The 13,136-nt window shown below is 36.6% G+C and overlaps 1 protein-coding gene across 2 annotated transcripts; it reads right to left on the bottom strand.

The window, feature by feature from the left end:
- Positions 1 to 664: 664 nt before the first annotated feature.
- LOC122145334 (complement C1q-like protein 4) lies at positions 665 to 12,445 on the bottom strand. 2 transcript variants are annotated; one of them, XM_042758571.1, is made up of 3 exons: positions 11,819 to 12,445; positions 9,668 to 11,210; positions 665 to 2,259 (listed from the first exon to the last, which is right to left on the bottom strand). In XM_042758571.1, exons 2-3 carry the CDS (start codon positions 10,199 to 10,201, stop codon positions 2,080 to 2,082), a joined length of 714 nt encoding a protein of 237 aa, XP_042614505.1. In that variant the 5' UTR covers positions 10,202 to 11,210; positions 11,819 to 12,445; the 3' UTR covers positions 665 to 2,079. The 2 variants fall into 2 exon arrangements, with proteins under 2 accessions (XP_042614505.1, XP_042614506.1); XM_042758572.1 differs by having other exon boundaries at positions 9,668 to 10,314.
- Between the last annotated feature and the right edge of the window lie 691 nt (positions 12,446 to 13,136).

The raw sequence follows: 13,136 nt of genomic DNA, 5'->3' as shown, positions 1-13,136 counted from the left end.
GAGGATGTTTGTGAGAATCTTTCACCCTCCAATGTCTTTTCAAATGACATCTTAAAGTCTGGTTGTGAAGCCTTACCTACACAAGAAATTCAAGCTGTAGAGACCTGCAGTGTCAGTTTAGATTGACAAACAGTGAAATTTTCTCTATCCTAACCTTGTTTCTGTCAGAGTTATCACAAATTTAAAAAGTGTTGGTGTTGCTGTCTAGCCAATCTCTTTGACCTTTTTACTATTGTCCTTCAAAGGATGCCCAGCCATCTATCTCCCCTCATTACCAAGGAAATGTGTCTGGTTGTGTGTGTGTGTGTGTGTGTGTGTGAGGCACAGTGAATAGTAATCAACACCGTCAATGGTTTCCTGACTAATTAGTGGTGTGTTTGAGAAAAGGAAAGAGAGTGTGTGTTTTTATTAACAGCTAATTTTGTTTGTGATTTTAATCTATATGAACTGTATTTCTATATTACATGTTCTTTTTTTAGGAGTAATGTAGCTCAATTTCATATAGGGGCAGGCATGTATTGATTATATGTTGGTTAGTTAAGTGGATTGCCTGGCCTTCATGCCTTCAGGCTGTTACACTTAACCGAAATAAACCACCCAGATCATCAAATGTCCAGCTTTAATTAAAAATGGAAGGCAAGTTGAAAGAAAGATAGACGTGAAAGTGTTTTATTTATTTATTTTTATTTACAGCATGTAGTCTTTAACATGCCAGAATAAAACTCTATAATAATGATTAATTACACAACTGCAAGGCTTTACAACAGCAATCAATCTACAAGTCAAATATTTAGAAGCAAATTTTCTTGCACTTTATATTGATATGGACACATATGTGAATCACATACATTGCTGATACATGCACACACACATACACACATACACACACACACACACACACACACACACACACACACACACACACACACACACACAGAAATGGGATGTTTTCAGATTTCAGATGGATCAGGTCACTTTTAAATCTTTAGTCCACTAACCAATCCTACAGGATGTTTGTGGCATTAAACAAAGAAAGATTGATTATCATTACCATATAACTATCATTTATAATTTCACAATATTCTCAAAGTTCCTCCAGTATAAACACTGTGTACATACTTAGTAGACATAGAGGTTAAAACATACAGATTTCATGCCATGAAATGCATACATCCTTTACCAGTTATGCACACACATACACATGATGCAGGGGGAGAATGGTGATCTAGTAAAATGTAACAAGATAATTCTGGGTAATCCTTAAAGGTAGTTTTCTTTTTAGCCTCTCTTTTTAGGATGAGCTTTGCACACAACATACCAACAGTGTAACAGTGCCAGACACTGTAATTTTAAAATGAAAAATAATCAATTAAAAATATCAACAGAAAAAAAACATTCTCTTCATCATTGGTGAGTTAAAATCCAAAAATAAGACCCTGACTACACTTTTCAAGTTAATTGTCTTAAAAGTAGCAAATACACCATGACCAGACCAAGATGACTGATAGCAAACTCAATACAAAGTGTCTACAACTTGATTAAAGTCAACATGAAATCAAATTACCCTGAAATAACCCTCTTTACTTTCTTAATACACATTCATGGTGTTATTGTGATAAATTAATCTGTTCAGCTGAAAGATTTGTTTTCAGAGTATGTTTGTAGTCATAATACCATGGAAGATTTTTTCCACTTTAAATCAAATTTATTGAGGCTTATGTTTAAAATATTTTATGGAAGAAGACAAAATTTACATTACATATCTGTCATAGAAAGACCACTTTTTACAATCCAATCAATTGCCAGTAGATAAAATCAAGTCCCAGCATACTTTTTTCTCTTTGAACATTCTGTTTCACTTTGAATTACATATCATATGATATTAAGTAAGTAAAACGGGTTGTCACTGCTGTTGACTTTGTCACTATAATCAGAAAGTATACTCTCAGTTTTGAAGTTAATTTTACAGTGTTTGCTCTTGAAGTTATATCACATGTTGTATCGCTTGAATCAGATGTTGTTGTCTATCAGTCAGTCTGATTTGATGGTGTTAAATATTTTTGCATGTTTGTGTATTTGTTAGTCAGGGTAGATGAGAAAGCCACTGAATGTGCTGTATTTGTTGGTGTTTCCTCCATGCACTTTTCCACCATCCAACTGCACGCAGACCTCATCGCCCACGTCTAAATGCAGGATCACACTGTTAGAGGCGTAGTCATAATTCTGATCTGCGTCCTGAGCGATCGCACTGGCCCTCACCTGAGAGAGGGAATGAGAGAGAAAAAATAGTTTTAATGTTAGGTAAAAGAAAGAGTAAATCATAATAATTAGGTGTAGAGAGAGGAGATAAGTGTTCAGGGAATAACAGCTTGAATTTTGTCTTTTCATCACACAAAGCTATTGTATTGTTTTAAAACTACTTGCAATATAGCACACGAGAGGCATGGAACACATTTATGATACTTTTATGCTGCTTTTCCAATTAAGTTTGATAACTTCAGTTAGAAATCTTCTTTCTAATATCCTATCAGTCTGCTTCTTCTCATTTTCAGTGTGCAGATGCCTTTAAATCCTTTAACCTCAATGGAAACTGGCAATCCCTCTCATACTAACAAACAGTCTTTCCCTCCTGTCTTATGATTTCTTGTCTCCTCCCTAAGTATCCTATGGGATACACAGAACAGAGAGAGAGAAAAAAAGACCAAGACAGACCAAGGTCCGAGGGAATAAGGCTTATCGATCTGTGTGTTGCATGTGTGTGGTGTGTTTTTATAGGAAAGGCTTTTAAACACTGTGGTCTTCAGTCTTCCACAAATGTACTAATTTGTTAAATTGTTAAACTCACATATTACTATTTATTTTGTGTATTATCCCAAGCTTTGACAATACTGAATTACTTATAGTCATGCCAACAACGCTATTCTGAACTAACATTTGATTATTTTTTGAACATCAGTATTAAAATAAACACATCTGTCTTGAACCATCCATGTCAAAATTGCCTGTCTGATTAATGTCTATGCTTCAACCAAAGCCTAATTTTTGACTGCTAATTAATGCATGATCTTAGTATATGTAAGAATCAAAGCATAATTAATGCTTCCAGTCCTGTGAAAAATTAATGTGTAATTCAAATTTATTTAACCCTTACCATCCAAGGTCTGCTACCATTAAAATCTATAAAATATTTATCCCTTTTTAAATTCTAGTTTATCCATAAAATAATTTTTAAGATTAATGTTTTCCAAATGAATTTCAGTCGCGTCTCCAAGTGATCGACATTTTCTTGAGTTGTGCTTAATTCTTCTCACATCTACTCATTAATTATCCCTGTCTTCCCCTCATCTTTCTTTTCCCAGCACCTCTTCCCCCATATCTGTTCATTCCTTGCACAATCTATCCATCTTTTTCTGCTGGGATCGTACTAAAATGCAGGTCACGCACGTGTCTCCACTGCGCGTCTCGTGTTGGCGCGTGTCCCTGTCCAGTCTAAATCGGATTGATTAACGGCGCGAGGTGGCAGCTCCCGCGGGAGGCCTGGGGCTGCGTCGGGTCCTCGCTAGCTCGGTAATTGCCCGGTGCAGTGCCTCGGCTGTTGCTCCTAATGGTGCCCACTCCTCAATAACTCCACTGTATCACAATAAACGGAGCCTCGTACCGACCACCGGTCAAATGGAGTCACTAAGTATTAACTGTGTGTGTGTGTGTGTGTGTGTGCGAAATAGAGAGACTAAGCTAGCATGTGCAGTGTATTGTTCCCCCAAGTGTTTTCAACGACCAGTTATCAGATTAAATAGCAGGTCTTCGGCTTAAACTATACAGACAGTTTCCGACAGAAACAGCGTGATGATAATGCAAACATATTCGTTAAATAAATTCAAGAACCAAATAATACGTTCAGAAAAACATTCAGTTGTCAAAAGTGAAAATAATACACAGAAATTCATACAAATTATCGGTTGTGAACCTAATTTATTTTATTTGGTTGTGGACGTAATTTGTTTTATTTGACTTTTATGAAAGCCAGAAAATAAACTACACATGGCACAGGGCTTACAGCTTCTTTTAAATTTATCTCCTTTTTTCTTTTCTTTTTTCTTTGAGAGTGTATTTATTTTTAAATTATGTTACTTTGGATTTATTTGTTCGGCAATTCATAAAAGCAAAAAATATAACAACAACAAAACTATGGACTTAAGCTGTGCTGTACATAATATTCATAAAGTTTCATTACTAAGTAAATTTCTTATCATCAAATAAAAATAAAACAACATTTTTAGAATGTCAGTCTTCTTGCATACACAGATGGCATGTAGCTTTACCACAGTGTGTAACCTCAAAATATATAATGTTCTCCATTGCTAAAGGTTAACACTGTGATTTATGAATTCATGAATGAACCATTTATCTTCTGTAATTTGGTATTCATACAAATCCCCTGTTTCTGAGTAACATTTAGAGGCTAATTGGTTATATGACTGCAGTGCTCCCTGTATGACTGATTTTACTTTAAGTTGCATTTCACTTATCTGGTGGAAGTACTTTAAAATTTTTTTTTTTTTTTACAAATATGTCTTGGTAAGAAACAAGCCTGAAAGGAAAGAAAAGGGAACTGAGAATGATCAGTTTTGTAGCATAATCAAAGGTGGACATGAAGAAGCCATGCAATTTTTTTTAAAAAAATGCTGTCTTTCATGTTGTCAGACAATATGAACATTTGTGCAAATCTGTGCAAACAATCTTTGTTAAATTGCAAATTGAGCAAAGGTGGACAGTAAGAGCATTGAGTAAAACTACTTTAGGAACCAACATCAATGAGATAAAACAAGAATGAATGAAAAGAATGAAATGAATGTGCCAAATTGTTTGCCACAGACATTTCAAACAAATCTGCCAGCATTTCCAGGCAGGATGCCATAATTCTTCCTTACTGTCTCTTTTTACAGTCCCACCTCAATATTAAAGGCTCCAGGTGTGTTTCTCAGTATGTCCTTTAACTGGTAAAAATGACTATACTTCAGAATCTAAGTGCCTTGCATGCTACAGGTTCATATATGTTTTGTACAGTATATCCACTCCTAAATGGGTCTCCTCACAAACACTGACGTGATCTCAGAGTTTGTATTAGATCGACCTTTTGTTGATTCAAAGGGCAATGTAAGCACAGGAAATGAGAGCTAGATACAAAAGAAGAAAACAAGAGGCTGAGGAAGCGCAGATCTGTAAACAGGGAAAAGGGGTAAACAAGTGTCTATTGCAACAGCTGCAAAAACCTGTCAAGGTACTGTGGGATTACCTCATTAACTATATTAATTAATTAATTGGAGGATGTAAACTCATTAGCTGGTGTGTAATTGACAGGATGTTCGAGGCTTTTCTAACAACTTCTCTGCATCACACCTTAATTAGTGCCGTGTTACTCTGACAAGACCACAGACAGGGAGAGATTTTCGAAAGAAACAGGGAGGTGAAGTGCTAAAGATGAACCCAAAGTAAAAGCTAGTCGTACAGTGGGATGAGTAGAGACATGTTTACATAACCGATAATCAATTACTGAATTAATTAATCGAATTTGTAATGAGAAACAAATTGGCTGGGTATTCTACTTGAGTGACATTAATTTGTGGACGTTGTGCTCCCTGCTGCACCCCTCATGATGCTGTTTTTGTTTCTTATTCAGCCCCATGCAATCTATCCCTGCCATGAAGAGCCAAACTTCAACTAATGAGTGGCATTTCACAAATACATTAATATTCAGAGTTAACTAACTGCCACAATCTCGCTAAAGTTACAGCAAAAGTTTTGCCTGTCTCAAAGTATGTTGGAATCTGCCTGTATTGGATAGAAGATCATATACTATGTTTGTAGTATCAGCTTCTGCAAATCTATGACCTGCGATGAGGTCAATAGTCCTTTCTCGTTCTCTCTCTCACTTACACATGCGCTCACACTTTCTGTCGTTTTGCTCATATATCTTACTTACACTGATCTGATGCTGCCTGTGTCTCTGGCCTCGCAGTAACACTTTCTCCCGACCTCTCTGTCGGCTCTCCACTGATTAGCCATCCATCTTCCTCTCCTCCGTTCATCTCTCTATCATCCCACACCATTTTACTGCCTCCTATTGCACGCCCTGCTCATCTGGGTGGGCTCACACTTTAAGGTTTCGCCCTTTTCATTTGCCTTTTCATTTTAAAATAGCTATAATAAATATAGTATAAATATTGTTTTACACCTAAAACAACTGGCATTGGGAAGTTTTCCAACAGATTCCTTTTCAAAATAAAAAGTCTTTCATTGTTTATTCACCCTCATGTTGTTAAATCCTGTATGGCTTTATTTCCTCTGAACAAAAAAGAAGGCAGAACTGTTTGTGTCAATACATTAAAAGTCAGTGCACTGTAAAAAATAATTTTGAGATTTTGCCTTTTTTTTTTTGTAGACATAATTAGAAATTGGACCTCAATTAAGCTGAAAGCTAATTTAACTAGTATAACTGTTGTTTCAACTCAAAAATGCATGTTAAAAGCTAATGCTTCACACTGAAAAAATTGCAAGGAAGTGGGGTAACAAAGTTGTTTAAGTTGATTCAACAAATTTTTTTTACAGTGTGGGGACCAAAACAACATTGGACCACACCGATTGTCAATTTTGTGGACAAAAAACATTTTTTCAAAATGTCTTTGTCTTTGGTGTTCTGCAGAAGAAAAACGTTTGGACATAAGGATGAGTAAATGATGACAACAAATTTAATTTTTGTGTGAACTATCCCTTTAAGAGCAAATCCAAACTCATGTTGGTGTGGTTGTGTGTATGTTTGTGAGAATACTTTGAGTGGACCTTGAGATGGGTTAAATAATTTAGCTAAGGCGAGAGATAATTAATGAGGGCAGAGATAGACATTTGGCAGAGTGTGGCTCTGTGTGTGTGTTTGTGTGTGACCCAGGTGGAAAAGAGGGAATCTCATCTTAAAGACATGAATGATTTAACACAAGGGGAGATCACTGGAATGACAATATATGCAATACAGCATGCCATACACTGCCTAAGCTTACTCTCCTCATCTTCTCACTTTCTGCATCTCGTCCTCCACTTAATGGAGGCTGTGTTGAATCCCGAGCAGTCTGGATTTGGCCTGCAGTGCATGAGCTACTTCAGCAATAAAATGTTTTAGTATATGAGTGGCAGAGACATTCTGCTCCTCTATGAGACAAACTGAGTAACAGCATTAACAAAATTCAGTATTGTATTAATATTGCAATTACTTATAAAGTCAATTCGGGCAACTTTTGATCTGATATTATATTAAAAAAGTGTCCCAATTTGCCCTTAAACTAAATACAAAAAGCTACATTGCAGCAGTTTCTCAAATGAGATTTCCATCTGAACAGAAACTTGAAAATGAATTTTAATTGTTTATTCAATGTATTTTGGTTCATCCAGTCATATTCTAATATGTGACCCTGGACCACAAAATCAGTCTTAAGTCACACAGGTATATTTGTAGCAATAGCCAAAAAAACATTGTATGGGTCAAAATTATCAATTTTTCTTTTATGCGAAAAATCATTAGGATGTTAAGTAAAGAAATCAGTTTCCATGATTATATTTTGTTTTTCTACCATAATTTCCTACCGTAAATATATTAAAACTTCTAAAAGTTACTTAAAGTAATTACTTAAAGTAATATGCAAGTAATATAAAATTACTTAAAGTAATATGCATTGCTAAGAACTGCATTTGGACAACTTTAAAGGCAGGTGTCTCAATATTTATTAATTTATTTTTTTTTGCACCCTAAGGTTTCAGATTGTCAGATAGTTGAATCTCGGCCAAATATTGTTATTATATTATCCTATCCTTACATCCATCAATTATCATATCCAAACATCAATGGAAAGCTTGTTTATTCAGCTTTCATATGATGTACAAATGTCAACTTTGAAAAATTGACACTTATGACTGGATTTGTGGTCAAGGGTCACATATTGATATAATATTTTTTTTAAGATAAATATGACCAGTTACTTTAGATGTTACCACTTCAAACACGTTTAGGGTTACCTAACAAAGCATTTTTACAATGTATGACCAACACTAGTTTGATGTTTTTTTTTTGTTTTTGTTTTTTGTGAAAATGAATTTTTTTCCCCCTACATTTTTTAAAGATAAATCCACTGGTTTAAAATGCAAATCCATTGAACGAGTTTGGCTTAGTTTGGCTTCACATGCAGAGCTTGTGCATTTGAATCAGTAAATTTAGCTGAGAAGGTTCATATTACTAGTTCCATTACTAGTATTTCACAGATACACTCTTTGGATCACAAAGCTGTGGATTCACTACAAACAGTTTCTTTTTTGCTAGATCATTTATGATGAACAGACAAAGGGCATTCATTGCAGGTGTTATGTCATGTTAATGGAAGTGTGATGAAGGGAATCTGACACGTTGCTACTGACTCATTAAAGGGTTTTCATCACTTCCTGTCAGATATATCTGTCACAAAGGGCCAAAAGCTCTAGGAATCTGTGTGTGTGTATGTGTGTGTGTGTGAGAGAAAGACAGAGACACTGCGTGTATGTAAACACATGTTGCCAAGGGAATTTTTATCTCTTTGGATAATCCCCACTTTCTGTTCACTACTAAAAATCAAAACTGAGCGGTTGAGTTGAGAGTGCCTGAAACCCAGATCCGTGTCATGTTTCACCAGATGGAGAGGTTTTTTCTCTCCTTACTTTTTCATTTATTCTAAATCCATGGGTCCTGTGAGGACTGTCTCCAGCTGTTGCATTTCGTTCCACTCCAGAGAGAGTCAAATAGAGAGCGTTTGCTTGTTTGTGTGTGTTACAAATGTCCTCTTTTCATTGGAAACTGTTAACCTTTTGCTATTTCTGACTCTTAAAATAAAAACATAGTTTATTCTGTTAAACAGTCCCAAATGGATTGTACAAGACACATTTGAACCCATATGGTATATGTTCTTTGTAAGTTGTCATTGTCTTCTAAATCTGCAATATATATATATATATATATATATATATACACATGTTTGCATTATATTTTTCCCCTCTGTAGGTATCTACAGAAGGCTTCGAGTGATAGGCTGAAAAAATTACTGATAAATAATTGAGTAGCTGCCTTACTGGATCCTATTTGAATGTTAAATGTATTCCTTAATCCTACCGGTGAACCTAATATTTGTTTGATATTTCAGTCAAATCACACTCTTGTTTTTTACAGTTCATTCACGTCTGACTTAGTCTAGTTAAAGTAGCTCTAAAGACTTTGTTAGCAAACTCTGCCATTGTGCAGAATGAACCCAAAGGCTGTTTTTCACCAGGGATATGCAAAACTAAGAGTTGAACAACTGGTTTTCAATTTATGAGTTGGAATTTTAATTTAATTGGTCACAGCCCACAAGAACTCAAATTGGAATAACAGGAAAAGGAAGTTACTGGATTGCAATTCAACACAGGGATTGAAACAAAGTCTTCTTTTGCCATGGTTAATATAATTAAAATATGGTTGATAAGCTGATATATTATCTATCTATCTATCAAAATTCATATTTTGTCTTGACAAACTTTGCTTTTCTAGTTAAACTGCATTGAGTTTTTTTTTTTTAAATCCTGTTTGCTACCTGAATATAATTCAGGAATCTCCTACCTGTCCATTCTTCTTGAGGTCGGCCCACATACTAGTTCCATCTCCGCCCCTCATGAGCACATGATAGGTGAAGAAGTAGATTCCAGGAAGAGGGCAGGTGAACTTGCCAGTGGTAGGCTCATAATAATTCCCAACATTTGTTACCACATCATCAAACTTAAGTATCTCACTCCCCTCGTGTTGCTTGCGCAGACCAGCATAAAAGGCAATTTTGGGGCTGTAAAACGATGGGATGTATCCTCCTGGGCCTGGACCCGGAGGTCCAGGCGGACCTGGTTTTCCTGGTTCTCCAGGTGGCCCACGTGGGCCTGGTGGCCCTTGGTTTCCGCGAAAACCTGACTTGCCTCCCCCTCTGCGTCCAGGGGTGTCGTGAGGTGGAGGCGAAACAGGTGTTAGTTCATTGGTGGGCGTTAGAGAGTCACAGACCATTTTGCAGCTTCCAAGCATCTCATAATGCGTTCCTCCACCTGCAGACCCACCCAATTTGGTGCTGTGGACCAACAGCGGAATAGCGACTAGTAGCACAAGCACCATGGCCACGCCCACTGCCGCGCCAATTACGCGCTTCCTGCGGCTGAGGTGCGAGGCAGCGATAGAGAGGAAGTCCTCTTCCCCTTTAGAAGAAACAGGCCCGGCCAGAATGAACTCTGGGAAGGAAAAAGCACTAGGGTGAGATAGAAAAGTTAACGAGGGAGTAAGATACGATGAAAAGTGGCTTGTGTCTGAGAAATGAGCTAAAAGAAATAGTTTTTCTATATGAAAAATCCACCTTCGGCAACAAACAAATCAAATATCCTATATGGAACAAAGTCTTAAAGAACGTTTGTGTTCATTTCCTTTTAAAAGTTTCAATTTCTGCTATTTTCCCCTTCTGCTCTCAATTACTACTTCAAAATCATAATCATAAGCACACTAACCACTCTTCTGAGTGACACACACCGGACCCGGTTATTGCTCCATTTAAACAGCAATTCTAGATGATCCAGTGGTTTTATATTGTCATATGAATATATATTACTTGTCTGATATAAGCAACATGGGGGATTTGGTGTCTCCAAATGTTCGTCCGTGGATGGAGATTCTATCAGGTGATGTGGAGGTGTATTTCTCAGGGGGTGCTGTATTGCAGTGGCATCTCCTCATAGATTGGTGGAGTGACAACGGTGTGGCTTATTTTTCCATGAGAAGTTCAAGAAGCGTTCTGGAGAATTCCCAGAAAAGTCCATGTCCACTGCAGCATTTAAACAAACTCTGCCCCTCCTCTCACAGAAGAAAGCTGTGATTGTGATTCAGATTGATCAAAAACGATCCACGCTGTATATTATTTAGACTTTTTGTGACTGTCTTAAACCTTCAAATGCAGAAGTTTAAGTTCTTCTCTTGTAATCATCCTGTAAGCCTGAAATGGATGGTAAGATATAATTTTACTGTAAATCAGGCTCACAGCACTCTGAGTGATTTTCAGTCCCCGCTGGTCTTCATCAAACTTCAGCTGAATAACATTCAGGTTCCAAGATCAACCAGCATCTTGACATGTTTCTCACTGAGTTGAAACATAAAAAGACCTAAATTAGATTAATGGGAAAACTTATGGCACATCTTTTTAGAGCTGCCAATGGATCCCTGATGCTTATTGAGAATGCGCAATGAGGTTATTTAATTCTGTTCAATATTAGGCTTTTCACAGAAAAATAAGCTTTTATGCACAAGGCCTCCTAGTGACAAGTATGGTTGCATATAATGTATTTTAATCATTATTTAACTGACTTTAATAAAATCATGCCATCAGAGTTTGCAGATACATTATAGGCTACTACATCACAGATACATTACCTCTCCAAAGAAACTACAAACAGTAGCCAATCAGCAATCACAGATTTAAATAATTTAAATAATCAGATAACAATCAATGTTGTGTCAGCTGCTTGTTTCCAGGTCTAGTCCATCTACATTCAAACATGACTATATGCACATATTAACTTTTGTATGGCACTATGTAGGCTGCTTACAAAACCGCCATCACATAGCTATGTTTCCGGGTTTTTTTTTTATTATTCCATCCAGTTAAAAGGCAAATCATGGAAAACATCTATTAAAAGTTTTAACACATTTGTGAGAAACAAATGACCGCGACAAAACAATTCTACCTACCTTACAAGTTCCCAGAGATTATGAAAATTGACGAGTAACCCCGCACGACACCGCAGCTCCTCTCGCGTGCGTGAACAGCTCAGCATATGTCAGAGAATCTCGCGCCTTCGGGTTTTTCTTTAACAGACACTCTGCCCTGACTGTTGTCCGCTTGAAATATTTCTTATCTTCTTCTTTTGTCGCTTCTTTGCAACCTTTTCTGCTTCTTCAAGACAGTTCACTTTAAACACCTACTTCATATCTTTGGCGATCATTAAGCTACTAGCCTACTGGTGCCTGCAAAAATTCTTTAGTAACCAGATTACTGTTTAAAAGTCCAAGATGGCAATATTTTTGTTAAGATACTGTCAAGAAGCAACAGTTTCTCACTTGTTCGATTTCTGTGAGGAAAAGGCGCTTCCACCCGCGGGATGTGTGTCTCGCGCTCCACCCGCCCTTCACACAATGCGCGCTCGCGCACACTCGCACCAGTCTCCGCAGATCAAGAAATCGATTTCCCGAGGAGATGTGCATCCTAATAGGGTTGCTGTCTACCCAATTAGTACTTATAAAAATAAGTCAGGTTGTACTGCTATGCTGTCATAGCAGGAGTGAGGGATGGTCGCAGCAAGAAATATAGAACCGACTATAAATTAGCTGTCTAGCTACTAGCCTGTATGTGGGAAATGCCCAATGAACAATGTATTATTACTGCTGAATTGTTAAATATTTATAGACGAGTTTAGGATGTACAGCATGATTATGTATCATCCAATATATTACTTGGGATTTAATGTAACCATTTGCTAATTTTATTTTGTTGTTATATAAAAAAATCACACACAGGGGCCATTGCATACAAGTTCTTTACTAGTATCAGTGATCCTGTGAAAAACTTCTAAATCCATGGAACTTTTCCATTGCACAAAAGTTTCTTTTTAGTGGAAATAGAGTCTTCAGATTATTGAAATGTTAAGCACTATTTTTGAAGCAATTGCAAATCTTGTGCAGGAGAACAATATGTACATATAAAAACATTGTATGAAATGCTTTCAATTTTAATGTAAGAATGCCTTCATAGTAGTTTCAAGTGTAAGAAACAAGCACAGATATAGCACATTTAAAGTAGTTTAAATTCAACGTAATGAGGTTACTTATTAATGCCTGCTTAGGTGTCTTTAAACTTCTTAATTAAAGTAGCATGATATGTGTTTATTATATGGCTGATAAAAAAATTGGAAATAATCTTTGCATTCATCTGTGCTGATGTTAAAAGAGGGAGAGGGAGGGGAAAAGAATGACAGTAAGGTGAAAGACAGTTTAGCTGTGTTTTCAAGTC

This window comes from Cyprinus carpio, chromosome A6 (genome assembly GCF_018340385.1).
Source record: "Cyprinus carpio isolate SPL01 chromosome A6, ASM1834038v1, whole genome shotgun sequence".
Lineage (NCBI taxonomy): Eukaryota > Metazoa > Chordata > Actinopteri > Cypriniformes > Cyprinidae > Cyprinus > Cyprinus carpio.
Note: the sequence above shows the minus strand (reverse complement) of the source record. Positions and strands in the feature narration are given on the sequence as shown.